The sequence below is a fragment of the Mustela nigripes genome, unplaced genomic scaffold, assembly GCF_022355385.1.
Source record: "Mustela nigripes isolate SB6536 unplaced genomic scaffold, MUSNIG.SB6536 HiC_scaffold_75, whole genome shotgun sequence".
Taxonomy (NCBI): domain Eukaryota; kingdom Metazoa; phylum Chordata; class Mammalia; order Carnivora; family Mustelidae; genus Mustela; species Mustela nigripes.
In genome coordinates, this window is record NW_026739490.1 from 2,565,403 (window position 1) to 2,586,676 (window position 21,274).

Genomic DNA, 21,274 nt, shown 5'->3' on the forward strand with positions numbered 1-21,274 from the left:
CCACTGAGCCACCCAGGTGCCCCTACATCATCCATTTTTTATTCTAGCAGTTTTATGATTTTATCTTTTTACTTTTTATTTTTAATCCATCTAAAATTCATTTTGATATCAAGAGTGGGGTGAAGAATTTAACCTTTTTTTACTCTCCTCCCCCAGCTGGGGAACCAATTAAACCATCCGCTAAAAATTCCACCTTCTTACGAATTTGAAAGGCTACCTTCATCAAATTCTTAATTTACATATGCATTTATATCTGTGGGCTGAACTCTTTTTTTTCTTTGATTTGTCTGCTTTTGTTGCTCCTTGAGTTACTATAGAATTAAAAATGTTTTCATATTAGACAAGGCTAGTCCCCTCTCTTTAATTTGCTAGCTATTTATGTATGTTTTGCTTTTAAAGGGATTTGTGACAGGGTTGCAGGTTAAAGAACAGCAAAGGAAGATGTGGCTTGACCTGATAGAAGTTTCTTGCAGTGTTCCAGGAGAGAGAGGGTAGGATACTATAAGGACATATGGCTACCATGTCTTATTTTTGACATATCTATATATTGTCTACACAGTTCTTAACTTTATCGCTAATTCAATTCACTCAAAAAAATTTTTTTTTTATTTATTTATTTAGAGTGAGAAGGTGTGAGGGGCCAGGGAGGGGAAGAGGGAGAGGGAGGGAGAATCTCAAGCAGTCTCTGCTGAGAGCAGAGCCTGACGCAGGGCTCAATCTCATAGCCCTGAGATCAAGACCTGAGCCAAAATCAAGAGTCAGATGCTTAACTGACCGAGCCACCCAGATGTCCCTAATTCAATTCACTTCCAAATTGTAAATATTTATTTTATTTTTATTTTTTAAAAATTTTTAATAAACATATAATGTATTATTAGCCCCAGGGATACAGGTGTGTGAATCGCCAGGTTTACACACTTCACAGCACTCACCACAGCACACACACACCCCCAATGCCCATAACCCCACCACCCGCTCCCGACCTCCCCCCCCCCAGCAACCCTCAGTTTGTTCTGCGAGATTAAGAGTCTCTTATGGTTTGTCTCCATATTTATATTAGGCTTATCCTTTGTGCTATCTGCAAAAGCACAGATTAGATGCAATAGTTATATATTTTCTAACATATCAAACTGAATAGAAAACAATGAAAATAAACATTGTTTGTTCACGTAGTGCCTACAGTATACTACCGGCAGTTTGAGAAACAAAGGGTCTGAGCAAACTATTCTCATCTGTTTTCCAGATGAAAAGCCTCACTCAGAAGGGAGTCACCTGGGTTGACTAGTGATCTCTATCACTTGAGCCGGATTCTGGGTGCACAGGTGGGTTTGGGTTGTGAAAATCATCAGGAGGTTCACTTAGAAACTCTTCTCTGTGTGAATAGCACAATTCAGTAAAAAGTTTTCCAAGTATCTCCGTATTGTTTTGTGCTAATGACTGGTACTAAGATCCGGCATGTACTCACACAGGTCTTGCAAAGCAATGACTAATGAAGTGAGTAGTCGCCATACAAACATAAAACTTAACAATTGTTCTTCAGAGTTCTGATGTTCCTGCAAGCAAATCTACCCTCTTGGAGACTGCTGGAAAGAGCCATAGAGGATATCACAGGCCAGTCAGAACGTTCACGGGATGGTAGGATCTTGGTGAAGTGATCTGTAGGGCAGAAACAGATGATAATGCCAAAGGCTAGAGTCTTAATATCCTTATCTCTTGGTCTTTATTAAAGGTAAACAGAGATAAATGGAAAATGCCATTTGAACCTCATGAAGATCAAATTAGAGAGCGAGATTGCAGGGAATCAAATATCTTGTACTGACCTGTCACAAGCACTTACTCAGATACAAGCAAACACACTGCATGCTCTTTTTTTTTCTTCTTCATCTTTTTTTTTTTTTTTTTTTAACCCTAAGGCGATCCTGGCTTTTACATTTCTAAATTCCCTGGTTTCAGAGCCTGCCTCCTGCTGAGCTGCCCTTAGCACCCAGAATAAAAAAGGTTATAAAATCACTGATACTAAAATCTCTCTGCCAAACAGAAGTAGCTTCCATTTTCTGTCCTTTAAGAACAGTAGAAAATAATCCAGTCTCCTGTTAGTGGGCATGGAAACTAATTTCCAATATTTTTTTCAGTGGCTGAATAATACTAAAACCCACAGCATTCTTTGGAGGCCTCCATTAATGGGTCCCACACTAAAAAGCAATAAAGTTACCGACCTTAAAATTCAACCTGCACATGTTCAATGGTTAAGTCCGGCTGGTTTCCTGATTATCTGGGGGTTAGTTGAATAGAAGCCTGGGTGGGAGAGATTCACATGATTGCTTGTCTTGTTCCCTCAAGTATCTCTCAAAGACCTACTCCTTTCCTATTTTCTCCCATTTGGGTCTCCCTCCAGTGGTGTTTCTGCACTTCTCTGTGAAACGCTGTTTCTTACCTCTGATCATCTCAGAACTGGAAGCCTCAGTATGTAACTCCTGACCTTTAAAAGTCTCCTCTCCCCATCCGAACGTCACCAAGAGACCTGCCTGAGAGGGCTCCCTCACTCTTCATGGACACTTGAAAGCCGATCTATTTGCAAAATCCACTTTCTGGCAAGTTTCTGGAATCTTTGGCCAACCAACTTTCACCTCAGGTTTCTCAGAATCTTAACTGCACAGGGTTGCCAGCTTCTCTTGTTCTCCCCCACACGAACGACAGACCTCCTTCCGTCAATGTCATGTTTGGGAAGGGCTGTCAAGGCAGGGATTGGCATGAGGCCTCCAATGGCAGCTTCAGAGAGCTTGGTGCCAGGTGATGTCATTCTACCCCCCAAGTCTCGAACGGGGGGTTCAGGACACGGCCACGGAGCAGAGCATCTGCCAGCACAAGCCAGCACTAGCTATTTAAAGCCTCTCCCTGGCACAGCAAGGACAGGGCAGGGGTGAGGGGCCAACTGTTCTGAGGGTGACAGAGGGTGCTGAGAGTGGGCAGGCACAAGGCCACAATGACAGGGAGGAATCCACTTGGGCAAAGGATCCCTTTTCCTCTTCCTCCACCAACGGCCAAGGCCACATCTCAGCAGCACGGCACGGCCTGATGGAGCTTCCACAGACTTCAGTACGTGGTGCCCATTTGTTTTCTTCACACCTTCCACATTGGCAATCTGGTAAAGACAAAGAGCCTTTCTTTTCTTTTTTCTTTAAAGATTTTATTTATTTATTTGACAGAGATCACATGTAGGCAGAGAGGCAGGCAGAGAGAGGCAGGGAAGCAGGGTCCCCGCTGAGCAGAGAGCCCGATGCCGGTCTTGATCCCAGGACCCTGAGATCATGACCTGAGCTGAAGGCAGAGGCTTCAACCCATTGAGCCACACAGGAGCACCCCCCGCCACACCTTTTTTTTTTTTTTTCCCAATTTGCAGGTATTAGCTCTTATTTTAGAGGGTCCAAATGCTCCTTCCACACCCTGTTCGTATTATAAAACCGGGAACTCTGGCTTTGGAGAGACATTATGATTAACATGTGATCCATCTTAAACTGTATTTAAATCTTTATATTATTTGGAGAAATACAATCTCAATCACATGGCCTCTGTTTTACAGCTTGGTCTGATTCTTGTACTTAATTCCGTGTAGAGATTTAAAGCTTTCAAAAAAACCCACATCTAATAAAAAAAAACCCGTCTCTCGGGTTGGGTTCTCCCAGAAGTAGACTCCGAGTCAAGGATTCAGGTGCAAGAGCTTTATTAAGGAAAGGCTCCCAGGAGACACCAGTAGGTGAACAGGAGAAGGAGGACAGGGAGACAGAAGAGGCTGAGCAAGGCATGATTTCCCGGGAAGCCCAAGTCTTGGTTTGATCCAGAAGGGAGCTCTGGAGAGTATGTTATGCCGCAGATGATTTTCTTCCTTCCTTGGGCAAAGGAAGCTGTGCTTTTGGGCTCCCCAGCCAGACAGTCTGGGCCTTAAGTCAAAGGGAGTGGTAGGGTGGGGTGAGAGGTGGCGTGAACAGAGAGGCTCTCCAACCCACAAACACTGCTGGCTCTCCATGCGGGCTGAAGTGGCTCTGGTATCATCAACTCATGGGGGGCCGGGGGGGGGGGGCGGCTGGAGCCACAGGATTGGCCAGATAGGCCAGAGGGGCAATGGGGGAGGCACTGACAGCACAGGCCATGGGGCCATCCTGCACGCTGCGTGCCCTTACCACTGGGGGCATCTTAGAGAGCTTTCATCACGTTCTGCTTCAAGAGGAAACGAATGACGTCTTTTGAAAGTCCCGGGGTTGGCTTTTCATCATCCAGAGACACACTTCCTTCTTCCTGTGGGTAGAAGTGGGCGTCCTTGGAATGCCTCCGTAAGACCGCACAGCCATCCCGGTTGAAGATGACCCGGGCCATCTGGAAACTGCGAAGGGCATACTTTTGGTTCTCCTGGCCCTTCAGTTCATTGATTTTCTGAGTCAGGCACTGGCAGACTGATGCAGAGAGTGGATTTCTAGCGGCTGGCTGGGGATGGCCAAACATTTCATAGAACCTATCCAGGGATTTCCGAAGCCCATTGTCCTCTGCTGTGGTCTCCGTCTGACCCTTCACACAAGGGTCAAGCCAGAAGTTCTCAGAGGTCCAGGAATCATTTTGTTCGGTACTTAGGTTACCGGTGTCTGCAAGATAAAACACATTCCAATACTCAAACACATATTTTAAAAAGCCAAAAACAGACAATGTCTCTTCAATTCACCACACCTACTACTCTCTTGGGTGACTGATAATGGGCACAATTAGCTGATTTCAGAATTGATTCCCACTATCCTAGGGTTATGCCACTTGTTTGCTCAGAACAAGAACATCTGATTTGTATGTTCCAGGAGTTCTTCATCTATGGTCTTTGCATAGAAGTTCAGGGTAGGTGTGAATTTGGATGGGGATCAAAATCACATCTTTATTTTCACTAACCTCTTCCAGAAATTAAGCATGTCCTCCCATAATGTAGGCAACAAACCTATTAGCAGCAGTGCCTATGACTTTGTTACCAACAGCTCACAGCTATTTTCATATCACCCATAGTCTGCAGAAGACATTTTTAAATATCATTTATGCCTGTCACTATGCTATGGCCTGAACTGTGGTTCTCCAAAATTCATATGTTAAGCCCTGCTGCCTAATGTGACTATATTTGGAGATGGGGCTTTTAGGAGGTTATTAGGGTTAAATGAAGTTGTAAGGGTAGAAGCCAAATCTGATAGCAGTGGTGGCTTTATAAAAAGAGGAAGAGATCTCGCTCTTTCTCTCTCTCCGTCCATGTGCAGGAACTGGGGGAGGGCCTGGAGAGCCCACAAGGAAAAGGTGGCCTTCTTGAGGCCCGGAAGCCCTTCCTGGAACCCAGCCATACCAGCACTGTGATCTCAGACTTCTGGTCTCTAGAACTCTGAGAAAATAAACTTCTGTTGTTTAGGCCACCCAGTCTATGGTATTTTGTTATGGCGATCCAAGGAAACTAAGATACGGTGCTTTGAAATTACTGCTGTTATTAGTCCTGATACTAGATCTTATCATTTAAGCATTCATTTACAAAGCATATATTAAAGACTCTTAACTATAGGGACCAAGCAGAGGGTTGCCGGAGGGGAGGTGGGGGGAGATGCAGTAATTGGGTGATGGGCATTAAGTGGGTGACAGATATGTGATGGAATGAGCACTAGGTGTTCAAGGCAAGTGATGAATCACTAGATTCTACCCCTGAAACTAGTAATACAATATATGTTAACTAACTAGAATTTAAATAAAATCTTAAACCAGATGCCAGCGGGATCCAGGGCACAAATGCAGTAAAGACCCCTAATGTAGACAGTGCTGGGTATTTATACAGTTCAGACATTGTCTTTCTCTATTCCCTACAGTAATCCTATAGACTCTTTATCTCTCAATTAAAATCACCACCTTTGTGATTTGTAAAAGAGTCACAAACTAAGTGACTTAAGAATAGACAATATGAAGCCAGAATTGGAGTCAAACCCTAGTCCCTGATCTCACTTTCTGTACTTCTCTGGGAACCATAATTCTTTTTTTTTTTTTTAAACCTTTTATTTATTTATTTGAGAGAGAGAGAGGGAGAGAGCACAAGTAGGCAGAGAGGCAGGCAGAGAGAGGGGGGGAAGCAGGCTCTCCACCGAGCAGAGAGCCCAATGTAGGGCTCGATCCCAGGACCCTGAGACCACGACCTGAGACGAAGGCAGAGACTTAACCCACTGAGCCACCCAAGTGCCCCAGGAACCCTAATTCTTAACACAGGAATCTCTGAGCTCTTCTGAAACAAAGGAAAACATTCCACACAAATAATTTGCAGAATTCTTATACATTTGCAGAATTTCTTATACATTTTATTCTTTAACATTTTATACTTCAAATCAAAATATTATATTTTCCTTTTCTGCTCTGATATAAGCTTTAATAAATTACTACCTTTAATTCCACACACACACCCCTCACCCCCACCAACTCAATCAGTAGCTATCATAAGGGCGCCTGGGTGGCTCAGTGGTTAAGCCGCTGCCTTCGGCTCAGGTCATGATCTCAGGGTCCTGGGATCGAGTCCCGCATCGGGCTCTCTGCTCAGCAGGGAGCCTGCTTCCTCCTCTCTATCTCTCTCTGCCTGCCTCTCTGCCTACTTGTGATTTCTCTCTGTCAAATAAATAAATAAAATCTTTAAAAAAAAATATTTGTACTTGCTAATGATGAAAAGTTGTGTGCTACAGCCGGTGGTTTTACTAAAGGAGAAGGGATTTGGGGTTTTGCCTCTAGTCTTGTTATCAGCTAGACAGCATACTACCTTGCTGAGCTTTTGCTTTCTCATCTACAGTAGTGTCAGTAAATGGTCTCTCTTCAAGAACTTCTGTGGTTGGACAAGGAACAGAGAAGTAGATAATCCAAAGCATCCAAGGATATGGACACACATGGTAGGAGACACAGGTAGGCCCACACATGGACAGACATTCACGGGCCCACCGTACAGGTAGCCCAACAACAATGCACTTAGCCACCTTGAAGAATGGCTGATTCCAAGGTGGTTATAGGAAAGTACATGATGGGTACTTTGTTCTAGAATGCTCAAATACCGATGGGGGCTTGTCAAGGGGAGAGCAGAGGTCAGCTCGAAAGGGGTCAGCTGGCCGCATCTGGAACAACTTGAGCATCAAAATCAATAATGAGAATAATGAATGACAGACCGTTCACTAAAACAGAAAACCATGAATTCATAAAGTAATTGAAAGTTTGCTGAGGAACAGGGTATTCGCAGTCTCAGAGTACTTCCCCCTAAAATACTTATCAGTTACAAATGGAAAAAGAATAACTTCATCGTGGAGAAACCTGGCACATATCACCTCAATCAAGTGACCTAAATGATGGGACCAACCGAAATCCTGTTGACACTTGACCAGACACAACATGAAGACCCCAGCCACTTCTCTGATAGTCACACCAACGCTGCATCACCTAAACCCAATTTTGGGGAAGTGACAGACAAAACCAAATTGAGGGACATTCTGTAAAATGACTGGCCTGTACTCTTCAGATGTGCCAAGGTCATGAGACCCAAGAGAAAAGTGAGGAAGGCTGTTCCACACTGAAGGGCACCAAAGAGACATGACAGTTTAACACAACATATGATTTTCACCTGGATCTCTTTGCTATAGAGAACATTTCTGGGATCACCTGACTGGGGGCTGAGGATTAGATGGTAAGAATGTACCCGGTTAAACTTCCCGATTTTGCAAGTTTCGCTCGGTTATGGTTATCTCCTCGTTCATAGGAAAATCAGGGTGGTGGGCATCATGCTGGCAACTTACTCTTAAACAATTCGTTGGGGGAAAGAAAGTTCTTTGTGTTGTACTTGCAAGTTTTCTGTGCGTTTGGGATTCTCGCAAGAAAAAAATCATGAAAACGAACCTCTGGAGGAATAATCATTAAGACTTCCTTTGGCGGCCTACTTTAATATTAAGAAAAACGAAAAAAGAGCCTTCATCCAGGGCTTGGCCAACAGTCCTGTCTAACAAATGGTAGTGGCTATTACAGAGCCAAGGGGAGAAGGGGCCGGGCCAGGGGTCCCACGATGGCAGGGTGAGCTGTCCTTCCCCACTTTCTTCCCCAAAGATGATCTGGTCCTGGGGACATAAGGGAAGGGAAGAAAAGGGAAGGGACAGGAAGACGGGCTGAGAAGTGTCAATGGGAAGAGTGGAAGGGAGAAAGAAGGTCCTTGGCAGTGACCCTGAGAAAGCTGGGGCAGCCATTGACACAGAGCTCTCCTAATAGCACAACAGAACTTGCTAAGGAACTGGTCAATAACTTTGATTTGAACCCAATGAGCCTAAAACATGGGCTTGTCTCCTCTGTTTTTCATGTAAACATCAAGCAGAAAGCAACTCATCTTCAAAGAAACCCTCCTTCCCTTTTCCAGAAGAAAATGACAACATGGGTTGAGTTATTTACTACGTCAGTTCTTTTGAACACTGTCCCCAGCTCATTACTGTCTTTGATTTCCTTTTAAAACTTGCTTTACTACCAAGAACAAAGCTATCTCTCTAATCATGTGGCTGTTGCGGCCTTTCTGACATCTGGGATTTCTTTGCCAGCAAATAGAGTCAATCGCTTTTCTTTTCCTGATACACCTATATGCGGACGGACAGCACGGTGATCTTGGATAACTCAGTCAGTTCCTGCATCCTCACAGCCAAGTTCAGACTGTACCTTATTTTTACATTAACATAGCCCAGACTTGTAGGGCTCTCAACTTGGGACAGTAATGTCTACTCTAGGGAGAGTCTGGGGATGTTTTTGTGTCAGTGATTGGAAAGTGCTACTTGTATTGGGTGAGTGGGGTCAAGGAGGTAAGTGGCCTAGAAGGCACAGGACGATCCCATACAACAAAGACTCATCCTCCCCAAAATGCCCATAATGCCTCTTACCCCTTGAGAGGAACAGTGGCTCAAATGATGATTTCTGGGAAGAGCAGGAAGTGAATGCTGAATCCTGCTGCACTGTAATATATTGCTTTGTTTTGGGCTCCCAAGGCACCTTTTTTCTGGCACCCATTTGTACCATGCATTCCTCCCCTCTCAGACGTTGAGCACATTTTATTTTTCTCAGCAAGCGCCCCGGTCCCAATGATTGTGGCATTGTCTAAATTGAGTAGAATTTCCCTTTTGATCCCAATTTGCTTCCATCACGAATAGAATTTCTTTAGGAATCGACAAGAAGAAAGGCAGGAGGATGGCGCTGGGTATGACCATGCTTTTGCATGCATTGTTTCAAGGTCACCTATCTACCAGAGCACCTGTTGGTTAAATTACCTTTCGGCCGGAGAGAAAACAGCTGACATACAGATGTTTGGGATTCTTACAAACCTAGAAGTCTTTTTATATCTTTAGGACTTATGGATGGTAGTTTGTTCAGGCAGTCAATGAGCACGGAGGATTTGAGATTAACGGTTGCATTCTGTAAGACGCCATTAGCCTTTAGAAACCCGTATGTTTAATGGGGGTTTCTTGTAGAGAATCTTCCATGGCTACGTCTGTGGTTGATAACTGCGCAGCAGGATTTTATCTCTGTGAAACATTTTAGCTTTCAACTTTAACAAGTTTTTCCTAAATGGATTTGATATTTAGCATTCTGTCTCCCCAGCCTCAATGCCCGCCCACTCTGCCTTATTTGTTCACTTTCTTTTACTCACGATTGCTAATTGGGAGGATCTGGGGTTTCAAGGCTGCACTGAGCCGAAAGAAATCAAAGATTTAATAAAAGAAGAGAACGATCAGGATTTAAGGAAATAAGGCATTGTGGCTCATACAGTCTCCTTTTACATTGCCTCAAAGGGAACGCTGCCCCTTTCCTCAGGGCGGTGTGCGGTGCACGCCCACGTGTGGCCCTGCTGCCTTGGTCTGTCTGTTGGAGGCTCCTCGGGTTCTGTGTGGCTCTGAGAAAGTCATGTGTGTAGGAAGAACAAAGTGAGTGGGGGAGGCGGCATGTCCTAGTCATTAATGGTCACAGATTAGCACAGTCTCCTCTCCTTTATGACAGCAGACTTCCGAGGCCCGCAGGCTCGCTCTGTGGGTGACGGCATCGTTCTTCAAACAGTAAGGGCTCTTGCCTGTGGATCTGGAGCCCTGCTCTGTAGGCTGCATCTCCCTGCCCAGACCTTTTTTTCCTTCCTACCCTCTTCTGCTCCTCTTACTTCTGCCACTCCACTCCATACCCTGCGGAAGAAAAAAGGAGTGAACAGGTTCTCGGGATGAACAAGATTCAGTCCTCTACCTCCAGCCCCACCGGCTGCACGGAAGTCGGACTGCGGCAACACCTCTGCATCGTGGCCTCGGGAACTGGCTTCTCTTCTGACCCTTGCAGGCCTCCTCCTCAGAACCTCGGCACCTGCTGTTCCTCTGCGTGGAACATGCTTTCTCCACTTTATCTGCATGACTGGTTGGTTCCCTCTCCTCCTCAGGTCTCGGTTCAGACGTTAGCTTCTCTGTGAGAGCTCCTGTATCGGTCAGGATCAGCTACGTAACAAGCATGGGCCAAATCTCAGGGGCTTAAAATAATAAAGGATTGTTTCTCACTACTTCTAGCTCTGTGTCATACCAGTAGATCTGTGTGGGCTTGTCCGTTACCCTGGAACCCAGGCCAGTGGGCCAGCCACCACCTCAACATTGCTTAGTGCCTGCGGCAGAAGGTAAAGAACCCAGGGGAGCAGGCAGTGACTGGGAAAGCCCCGTCATGTCAGTGCACATATCACTGGCTAATGTTAATTCATATGGCCAAGCCTAATTCTGGGAAAGAATAAAGATCGGGGCACCTGGCCAAGCGTCTGCCTTGGGTTCAGGTCATGATCCCAGGGTCCTGCGATCGCGTCCCTTGTCCGGCTCCCTGCTCAGAGGGGAGCTTGCTTCTCCCTCTGCCTGCCACTCCCCCTGCTTGTGCGCACTCTCTCTCTGACAAACAAATAAAATATTTAAACAAAGAATGAGGATGAAAATTCTCCTGCTGTGGGAGGAAGAAAGTATCATTCAGTCTTCTGATCCTTCAGTCTTGCTCAGCAACTGCTGAGCACACAACTTAAAATTGCATTTCCCTCACTCATTTAGGCCCTGACTGTCCTTGTGTCCCTTCTCTGCCTTACATTTCTAAGTAAACATAGCAGCATCTACTAATGCATGATTTGTTTGTTTATTGTCTATCTTCTCCTGCTTATGGCATTTGTTTGTCTGGATGCCAGCTGTCCCCCCCCCCCCCAACCCCCAGGGCCTAAAGCAGTGCTGGCCTGAGATAGATACATTGAAAACCTTTTGATGTTTTATTTTACTTGATGAGTTTCATTTTCAAATAAAGATGTAAAGGTGCATGATTACTAGGGTTACCAGTGCTCCCTAAGGTGATTGGGAAGTTTGCCCAGGACAACCCAGGTTTATGGCTGTTGTCTCAATTAATGATTAATAGCACACTCTTTCACTCCCAAAAGGGCCCTGGATCCCACGATTCGTAATATATATATAGACATGTGTGTATATATATATATATATATACACACACACATATGCATCATGATACAGCCACCACATAGAAGTTCCTGCCATACATCCCTATGTCCCAAGGGCTGAGTTTTGATGCCAGAGATAATCCCATTCTGTGGGCTAAATAATAAGATGTCCACACACTTTTATTTTTTTCCTAAACTTTCTGCTCTGCTGTCCTCCAGGACAATTCTCCTTCCCTTCCCTTTCTTTTCACAGCAGTCCTTTCTCCTACCCCCTTATTGTCCAAAAACTGTTTGGTTTCTGCCCTGAAAGCAAAGGGACTCAATTCACTATATCCCATCAGTAACTCACTGTGATTCTGCTTTCTGGTCTCGTATGACTTTCCACCACGGTGCAGTTAACACCAGCACTGGAGTTCTAAGATACCTTACTTTCTGTCTCTTTCATAGCCTAAAATTAATGACCAAAAAAATCAGTAAGCTTACGCTTCCTTTTGCCCCATAGCAACCCTACCATCTGCGGCTTGTACAATTTGGAATTTGCAACTGTTCCTTTAAAGGACAAGCCCCACAGACTCATAAAGGGGTGGGGGCAGGACGCAGATATCAAGCTATTTAATCCAAATCCACACTTCAAAGGACGGGTGGTCTGGTCCGGTGCGTTTGAAACTGCAGTCTGAGTCAGGACTTGTTTATATCCGAGAGCTAATCCTGATGAATCACCCAGAGGGGAGGTGGCATATGCTGTCACCCTTCCTCCTAATGGTGAACAGATGCACCGGGCAGAAGCTAGGGTCCTCTACAAGGCAACTGCTGAGAATGAAAATGAACGCTGGAAAAAACCAAAAATATGTGCGATCGGTGAACAGCCCTAAAATTAAGTGCCCGTGGCAATTAATAAGGCTGACTGATCTCTGCCGTCTGATTGGTAAGCTATCTTACTCGTACCTGGGCATTTTATATTTTCTTAGGAAACTAAAATGTTCTGAATACAAAGAAATAGAATATCCAAGTTCACACCACTCTAAACGGACAGTTACCATTGTCATATTTGCTTCAAGTCTTTTTTTCTTATTAAGAAGTAAACACTGGGGATCCTGGGTGGCTCAGTCAGTTAACAGTCTGTCTGCCTTTGGCTCGGGTCATGATCTCCGGGTCGTGGGATTGAGTCCTGCATCCAGCTCCCTGCTCAGTGGGGAGTCTGCTTTTCCTTCTGCCTGCTGTCTCTCTCTCTCCCTGACAAATAAATAAATAAATCTTTAAAAAAAAAAAAGAAGTAAACATTTTAGGGATGAGTGAAACAGGTGATGGGGATTAAGCAGTGTGCTTGTTGTAATGAGAACCAGATGTGTTGAATCACTCTATTGTTCACCTAAAACTAATCTAACACTGTATGTTCACTACACTGGCATTAAAATAAAAACAAAACAACAAAAAAAGAAGTAAATATTTTAATTAAAGTTGACCACTTCTACACAGAAATTCATTCATTCCAGGCCATTTATTTATGTCTTTGTTCTTAAAGAGTTTATTTTTGAATAATCTCTATACCCAATGTGGGCCTCGAAGTCACAACCCCAATATCAAAAGTCACGCACTCTCCCCACGGAGCTCGCCAGGCGCCCTTTCCAGCCCATTTTTATACCTGACATATGTTATGTATCCCTAAGCAACACCATGTTGCTTTGGGTGATGGTCATTTTCATTTTATTTTCCATATACGAAGTTTTGCTTTTTCTCACTCCACTTTATGATTTTTTCCTTCCTGCCATTGTTGATATATGAGTCTGCTTTAGAGTATTATAAGAACATACCTCACTATTTTTCGTCCATTTCATTCTCTTGGGATGGCCATGTGGGCTGTGTCTAACTTATCCCTGTCACAAATGAGGCTTCAGTGACCCCTCCCCCCATACCTACTTCCTGGTGTACTTGCTCTAGAATTATATCTAGTCGTGGAACTGCTGAGTCGAAAGGAATGTGCGTTTTCAGTTTCACTAGAACCTGCCAAATCACTTTCCAAAGTGGCTGGGGCACTCCCACCAGCAGGATCTGGGTTACCCTGTTTCTCCACAGCTTTGCCGAACTCTCTGACACTGTTGGGTGTATCCAATATGTCTCCTTACTTGGGGTCACATTTCCCTCCTCACTCAAAGTGGCCGAGCTGCTCTCCAGACCTGTCTCCAGTCACCTGGCGGCGACTTGTGCTTCCTATACTGTGAAACATTCATCTTCTTTACCCTTTCTCTATTGGACTTTGTCTTTTCTTCTATCTTCTTTTTAATGGCATACAAGATGAAGTACAGAGAAAACACGGTCTTTGACTTCTCTGCACCTGAGGTCATGACTAGATTATCCCAGGCTGAGGCTGGATAAAAGACCTCGATCGGAGTTTGTTTTCCTTTTAATGGCAAATCTTCTCAAGTAAGACAACCTTCGCAGTATCAGTTTATCACCTCCAAAATGTGATACTGTGTCTCTACTCCATTCAGTGAAAAAGTCACACGCCAAGGCGGACCCAGGGGCAGGGCCAATAGCCGGCTCACTGAGTCTCATTTTGCAGACAAGAAAATTGAGACAAAGACCAAGTCTCCAGAATCACTTCATGAGAGGCTGTGGTGAGACCACGGACAAGGCTAACCTGCTTATTAATTTTCTTCCTTAAAATACTCTTCATGTGGCTCACATTTGCCATAATTAGGACTACTTTGGCTGTGATGAGCCAGGCAGGGGTGTTCTCCCTAGATGATTTTGGTAAAAGCCGAGGAATCACAGGCCTGGATCCTAAAAATGCTTAATACCATTCTCTTCTTTAGAAGGAGATTAAGGTTTAGCCGAGGCTTGATTTAAAACAGCTTCCTTTTGCAGGTTGTTAAGCAGTAACCAAATTAAAGGATCAGAACCTGACCCCTTTGCAGCTAGAAAAGCCATGGGGGATTTGCTGGTTCAGCTCTTGCACTTTCAGGACCAGAGTCTGAGGGCTGGAGCTGGAGCTGGAACAAGAACTTGGATCCCCTGAGCCAGTCCAGGTTTTGGGGCATAGCTCTTGGTCGGTTCTGCATTCAGAACCCCAACAGGGGACAAGAGGGGAGGCTCTCAGACCAGAGAACCTGAGACAGAATCTCCTTCAGGAGCAATTGGGAATCAGGAGCTTCCCTGCAACACTTAAAGCAATCATTTAAAAATGTTTTCCCCCTGCTAAATGCCTTTTAAAATCTCATTTTACATGGGATATTTCAGCAGATTTATTTCATATCATGGCCTAGATAGTAAGGCACAATCAGGGGCAGAAAAGAAAATCAAACGATTCTGGTCTAGGTTGCTATGGCAACGTTGCTATTTTGAATACGATTGTTTACTTCAGCATAATTAAGTTCAATGTGAGCAGCTAATTAAGATGAGGCTTGAAACTTTAACCTTAACCTTCACTGTAAGAAAAAAAATAAGACTTTAAAAATGATGCTTGAGGTGTTGCTGGAGACATATTTAGCAGAATGCTCATCTCCCTTTGCTGGGGAAGCAGAAAACGGATTCTTTTTTCTTTAAGAGGAACAGGGGCCTACTCACCATCTGTCCAAATCCACAAGTCAATATTTCCTAATTTTTAGAGATAAAGAGGAACAGAACAGAGCCCTTATCAAAACAAAGCCAGTTCCCATGTTGACATCAGCAGACTTGCTGAGACTGACAGGCAAGGAAAGTCGGATGCTTTCCTACACACAGCAGGGTTTTCATTAGATGCATATTTGTGTAAACAGCCTTGACTCCACATCAGATCCGACCTTAGGTCCATCTGTGAAGTAACAGGTTGAATTTTAAGGAACGTGCCAGAAGGCAAAGATATAGCTGAGCTCTCCCCCTTCAAAGTAACCACCCACCCCAGGAGGCCCAGCTCTTGTATTCAAAATGCTGACATCACTGAGAACATGCTGGAACCTCTCAGGAAGTGTTTCCACTCCTCCTGGAAGCTTCTCCTGGACATCCTCATTGGTGGCAAATCTCCACCCTTGGAGGACAGAATTACCTTTTTGGAAACTGTCAAAAGGCATTAGGAGTAAAAGTTGATCAATAATGTCAGTGATCAAGCAGGGTAACATGGAATGAGGTAAAAAGCAAAGTTCATCTCCAAAAAGAGATTGCTTTTCTTACATTCCACACACTAGTTCTGAAGTTGTTCTTACAAAGGAATTCTAAAACCAGTTCTGTGCAATGGCAGGCAGTGTGGTACTATATGCTTTCAGAAGTGTACTTTATAGGGCAGAGCTAATGTGGGTTTAAGTTCTAGCTTCTGTAAAACAGCTCATAAGCACAGATCAGAAATCTGAGTATTTCTGTCCTGATAGATGACTTGCTTGCGAGCATTGCGAGCATGGACTGGGGTTTAGAAGGCTCAGGTTTGAGCGCCTACGTGTCTGCTTCTGGGCTATGTGACCTGGGGCGAGTCACTTGACATCTCTGAATCTTCACATCCTCCTCCGTAAAATGAGGATGGTAATAATAATGATCCATACCTCGTGGATAGTTGTAAGAATTAAATGCTTTATTAGCATAAAGCCTAGCACACAGTTCACACTTAATAAATAATAGCTACTTTGTCATTATTATCATAGAGCAGCCCCAGCAGCAGTGATGTTACATATAAATATGAAGGCATTTGTCATTTACACCCGAGGATTTTAAGAGTGAAGTGTAAATGCTCTCGTGTATCTACATGCAGGGATAGACACGTATCACAGGGAAAGTCCAGGTAAGCCCGCGTCGTACCCGACATCGTCTTGACCGACAGCTGCTGCCCCATCCTGGCATCAGAGCTGATGGGGCAAACCATGGTAAACATCACCCATCTCACGGTTAGGACTGACTCCGGAGAGGTCCCAAGTGCAAGCTCTGCAAAGCAAACATGATCCCAGCGTGGGTGGAAACAGCAGGTCCCTCGGTGTGTGGGAGTGTCAAACACAGAAGCCCAGGCTGGTGGGGCCCTCCAGCTGTCCCCTGACACATCCACTAGCCTGTGGGTGGGATTGAAATGACTCAACCTGTAGGACCTAATGGCGGTGGTGGTTTCCTATTTGATGGAACCTATGAATCAAGGGCAGAGCTTCAGGGAAAAGCTGAGGTTAGTAAATACCCCGCAGAAGGAGAAACAGACTGCATCAAACAAACAAACAAACAAAGAGACTGGGAAATTAGGCAGAAATTAGGCAGAGAAGATCTATGTTCACAGAATGACTGCTGACAGAGTCAGAGCTGTAGTGCTGAGTTAGATTTTAAAAGGCAAGATAAAGACTGAGAAATACACTAAGAAGAGTGCCAAGGGAGTGAATATTTCCCTCTCTCCCTGCCCTCCCCAACTTGTAGCTGACTCTGAAGAAGGGCAAAGCTATGAGCCTTCTTTTCTGGAGAAAACATCAGAAAATATAGAGAGCTCAGAAACTGGGGGAAAGCCATAAACATTTAAAAACAACAAATATGGGAATCTGCCTTCTGCTCGGGTCATGATCCCAGTGTCCTGGGATGGAGTCCCGCATCTGGCTCCCTGCTCAGAGAGAAGCCTGCTTCTCCCTCTCCCTCTGCCTCTGCTGTTTGTGCTTCTCTCTGTCAAATAAATAAATAAAATCCTTTTCAAAAAATAAATAATAAGGGCGCTTGGGTGGCTCAGTGGGTTAAGCCTCTGCCTTCGGCTTGGGTCATGATCTCAGGGTCCTGGGATTGAGGCCCACATCAGGCTCTCTGCTCAGCAGAGAGCCTGCTTCTTCCTCTCTTTCTGCCTGCCTCTCTGCTGACTTGTAATCTCTCTCTGTCAAATAAATAAATAAAACCTTTAAAATTTTTTTAAATTAAATAATTAATTAATTAGATAATAAAAACAACAAATATAATACAACCTATGCAGAGAAAGACCTTAGAGACGGCAAAGAAATAAAAGCTGGGGCTGATGGAGAGGCAGAAAATATGAGACATGAGGTGTTTAGGAAGTATTTGTATTGAAAATGTTTCCAACATGAATTATTAAGGGCTGGTAGTGGGGGCAAATATGGAATTGAATTTCTAGCTTGATAAGGACACCTCTAGTAGGAATGCAGAGATAGTTATATATTTTCAACAACAACAAAAAAATGTGATGGGCAAGATATTATGAAAATCCTTGTTGACAAACATCTACAAATTCTGGGTAAATTTTTTTTTTTAATCTTCTAAAATGCACAACTGAGTAGGAATAAAGGAAGAGGAATCCTTAGAGACCAAAAGCAAAATCACAATGGATATTCCAAGAGGTAAATGAACCTTGAGCTGGTGTCAGAATCTGGCAAATCAACTTTACTGGCACTCAGGCTTCAGGACATAGAGTCTAGCATTGGGCAAGATGGGGGGATTGAAAGAAGGTCACTGTATAAAGCTGAGAGCCCCGAAGTTACACCCTCAAGATGAACTAGAGAAAAAAAATGCCTTGCCAAGGGTCCTAGTAAGAAAACTTGTTTGTCTTTGCTTTGGCCCTGAGTAGAGAGAGAAAAAAAAGAAGCATTCCTGGGGAGATTCAACTATGAGCCTGACCTTACCTGTGTTTGTGGCCTGAATTAAGACTATTTTTATGGTCTGAAAACCCCCAGCCAGGAATTTATTTCAGGCTGGTTCCAGAGTAATGTGTCCTTATTTGTTTAGAGAAAGCGAAGGCAAATTCTCTTTAGAGGAATGTACCTTCACTCAAATGTCAAAAGAAACCCTGTACATAAAATTCCAGTGAGCAGGAGCTCACAAAAAAACAACAGTCACAAAATGCACACTGAAATGAGGCAATGGAGCCAGTCCCAGAATAAATCTCACAGAAACTTTAGATACTAGTCAATGGTCACAGAATATAAAACAAGTATGTTTAATATGTTACAGAAATAAGAAATAGAAAAGTCTGAGTTAGGAACAAGAGTCTTCAAAAATAAATCAGTGAATCAGAAAAAAGAAACAAAAATAACTTAGAAAAATGGAAAATTATGATACTAGGTATTTATACCACTGTAGGTGGGTCAAACAGAAGGTTAAACACCACTGGAAAGAGAATTAGAAAATAGAAATCAGATTTAAAGATACTATTCAGAATTTAGCACAGACAGACAAAGAGATGGAGAAACCCAAACAAAATAATGAAGAGATATGTAAGTCAAAGTGAAACGGTCCCACGTGCATCTAATTGGAATTTCAGAAAGACATAAGAGAGGGAATGGGGAAAAGGCAATGCACAATGAGTTAATGGGTAGAAATTTCCTAGAACTGATGAAAGCATGAATCCTCACATTTAGCAATCACCATGTTCTGCAAGCAGGATAAATAAAAAGAACCCCAGTTGCTAAGCATGAGATAAAACTGTAGATTATCAAAAGGAAAAATAAAAATTCCTCAACCACCCAGTAAAAAAAGACAGATTCCCCATAAATGAATGACAATTCAGTTGACCGTTGATGTCTGGACAGTAACAATAGAAGCAAGAAGGTGGGGGAGTAGGGGAGCCTGGGTGGCTCAGCTCGTTAAGTGTCTGCCTTCAGTTCATATCATGATCTTAGGGTCCTGGGATTGAGTCCTGAATCAGGCTCCTTGCTCAGTGGGGAGCCTCCTTTCCTTCTCCCTGCTGTTCCCCCTGCTTGTGTGCTTGCTTTCTGTCAATCAATGAATAAAATCTTAAAAAAAAAAAAAAAAAAGGAAAGAAAGAAAAGAAGGCTGTGGAATAATACCTTCAAGCAAGTTCTAACAGACCTAACTGCCAACCTATGACCACTCAGAAAATGGTGAGGAGATAATTCTCTTCCCTGGTCAGATCAACACAAAAATAATTGTCATAGCCAGATTGCTTCCCACCCCCCCACCCCTCCGCCCCAGTCCAAAGTTCATTCTTTAAGAACACCCAAAATGAACAATACCTAGATTAATTTATGGAGGGTTTGCCTGAAGGCAGAGAAATGAGCCACAGAGAATTTTCATGTTTTCTATTCCTTTGGTGATGTGAATCTGTTTAATTCCCTAATATGGAGCAGTTCTCCTTCAAACAGGGTCCCAGTGTTACACTTTGATTCCAACTCACATGTGACCAACTTAAAAGTGTCCACCGTACATTTTGTGTCGAAAGTTTCATTCTGTAATGAGCCATTATGCAAAATAATTCAACATCAAAGTTGTTCTCATTGCTTTTATAAAAAATGTAGATGCTCTCAATGTTTTGTTTTGCAGATGACATTTTCTCTCTCTGCAATCAACTATTTCCATTTGCTTTTCAAATAATTACCAAGTTTATCTTCCTAACTCAGCTAATGCCTGTTGCTCTGGTGGCCTCAGCCTAGCAATACTAATTATGCAGTCATTGGTTCCAAACCCTATTTTGAAAAAAAGGAAAATAATTAATTTTTCACTCATGATATTCACTCTCTTTGAAGAGATCACACAAAAGCAGCTCTATAGCTTAGTTTTAAGAAAGCAGTTGAACTTTCTCATAGTCAATAAACTATGCCAATCACAGGATAAACAGAGACAGAGGTTTTGACTCACAAAGTTACTACTGGTAACATTTAGTGCTTTATAGCTATTTTGCAATTTTCTGTTACCTAAGGTCCTCCTTAATTTCATTTCACATGTAAATGAAATCATTTTCTTCCATAAATCTAGAAGGGGACACAAATTTGTAGGGGAGTATGAAAAAGAAAAAAAGAAAAAGTAACCTGATTATACTGGTTATTCCAGAGGACTACATTTTTTTTTTTTTTTTTGAGTTCTGAGTAGCAAAATCTCAAATGCATTTGAAACTTTAGCTTCTAAGAAAAGCACTCCCAAAACCCATGCACACGATAAATCTTTCATGCACATTTTTTGTTTCTCTGTATCTCGATCTGGATAGTGGTTAACTGGGTGTATACATAATGTAAAAATCCACCAAGCCGTAACACATTGTATCAAAATAGTATCTCAATTAAGAAAATACCTACAGGCGTGCCTGGGTGGCTCAGTTGGTTGGGTGTTCAACTCTTGATTTCGGGATCATGAATTGCTCCCCTGTTGCGCTCTGCACCCAGCGTGGAGTCTCCTGGGAATTCTTTCCCTCTCTCTGCCCCTCCCCCATTCCCCAGGTGTGCAGGCACACACTCTCTCTGAAAAAAAGAAAGAAAGAAAGAGAGAAAGAAAATATCTACACATACACACTCCCTGTCTTCGGTAAGTCCTAGATGTTGCATAAAAATTAAGGTTTTTTTTTTTTTTTTAATTTTAGTTATTTATTCATGAGAGAGAGAGAAAAAGGCAAAGGGAGAAGCAGGCCCCCCGATGCGGGACACGAATCTAGGATCCTGGGATCATGATCTGAATTGAAAGCAGGTGCTTAACCATTTGAGCCACCCAGGCGCCCAGACATTAAGGTTTTAAAAAAACCTTCCCAGATGGTTCTAATGTTCACTTAGGTTGTAGCCATTACCCTAGGACAGCAGGAACATCTCTTGATTAGAATAAACATTCTAAACATTCAGCAAATATCTGTTTCAATGAATATATGAATGAATGTATGAATGAACAAATGAATACGTGAATGAACCAACAAACTAATAAATATGTGTTATTCATGGTTGTAGGTGTATAATTGACTAGGGTCAGAAAGAGTCCGAAGCATATTTTAAAAAAGAAAAAGCATGCCAGATGTTCTAAGCACTGTAAATGCTTTACCTCATTAACTCTATCAACAAATCTACAAGCTAAGTGGACTGCTCTTGATATTTAGGTAAGGCCGACATAAATGACTTTGGCTACTCGAAG

General features: G+C 43.2%; 1 protein-coding gene across 7 annotated transcripts in view; it reads right to left on the bottom strand.

Annotated features, from left to right (window-relative positions):
• Positions 1-3,704: 3,704 nt before the first annotated feature.
• Positions 3,705-21,274, bottom strand: part of LOC132008174 (shieldin complex subunit 1-like) — an 84,021-nt gene continuing 66,451 nt past the window's right edge. For 4 of the 7 annotated variants that reach the window (XM_059386591.1, XM_059386590.1, XM_059386593.1 and 1 more), the window contains exon 3: positions 3,705-4,634. In XM_059386591.1, coding sequence (XP_059242574.1) covers positions 4,192-4,634 — 443 coding nt within the window. In that variant the 3' untranslated portion in view covers positions 3,705-4,191. Of the gene's footprint in view, positions 4,635-16,019; positions 16,382-20,457; positions 20,620-21,274 lie in introns of those variants that run through there. The other 3 variants (XR_009401554.1, XR_009401555.1, XM_059386594.1) reach the window with 3 other exon arrangements.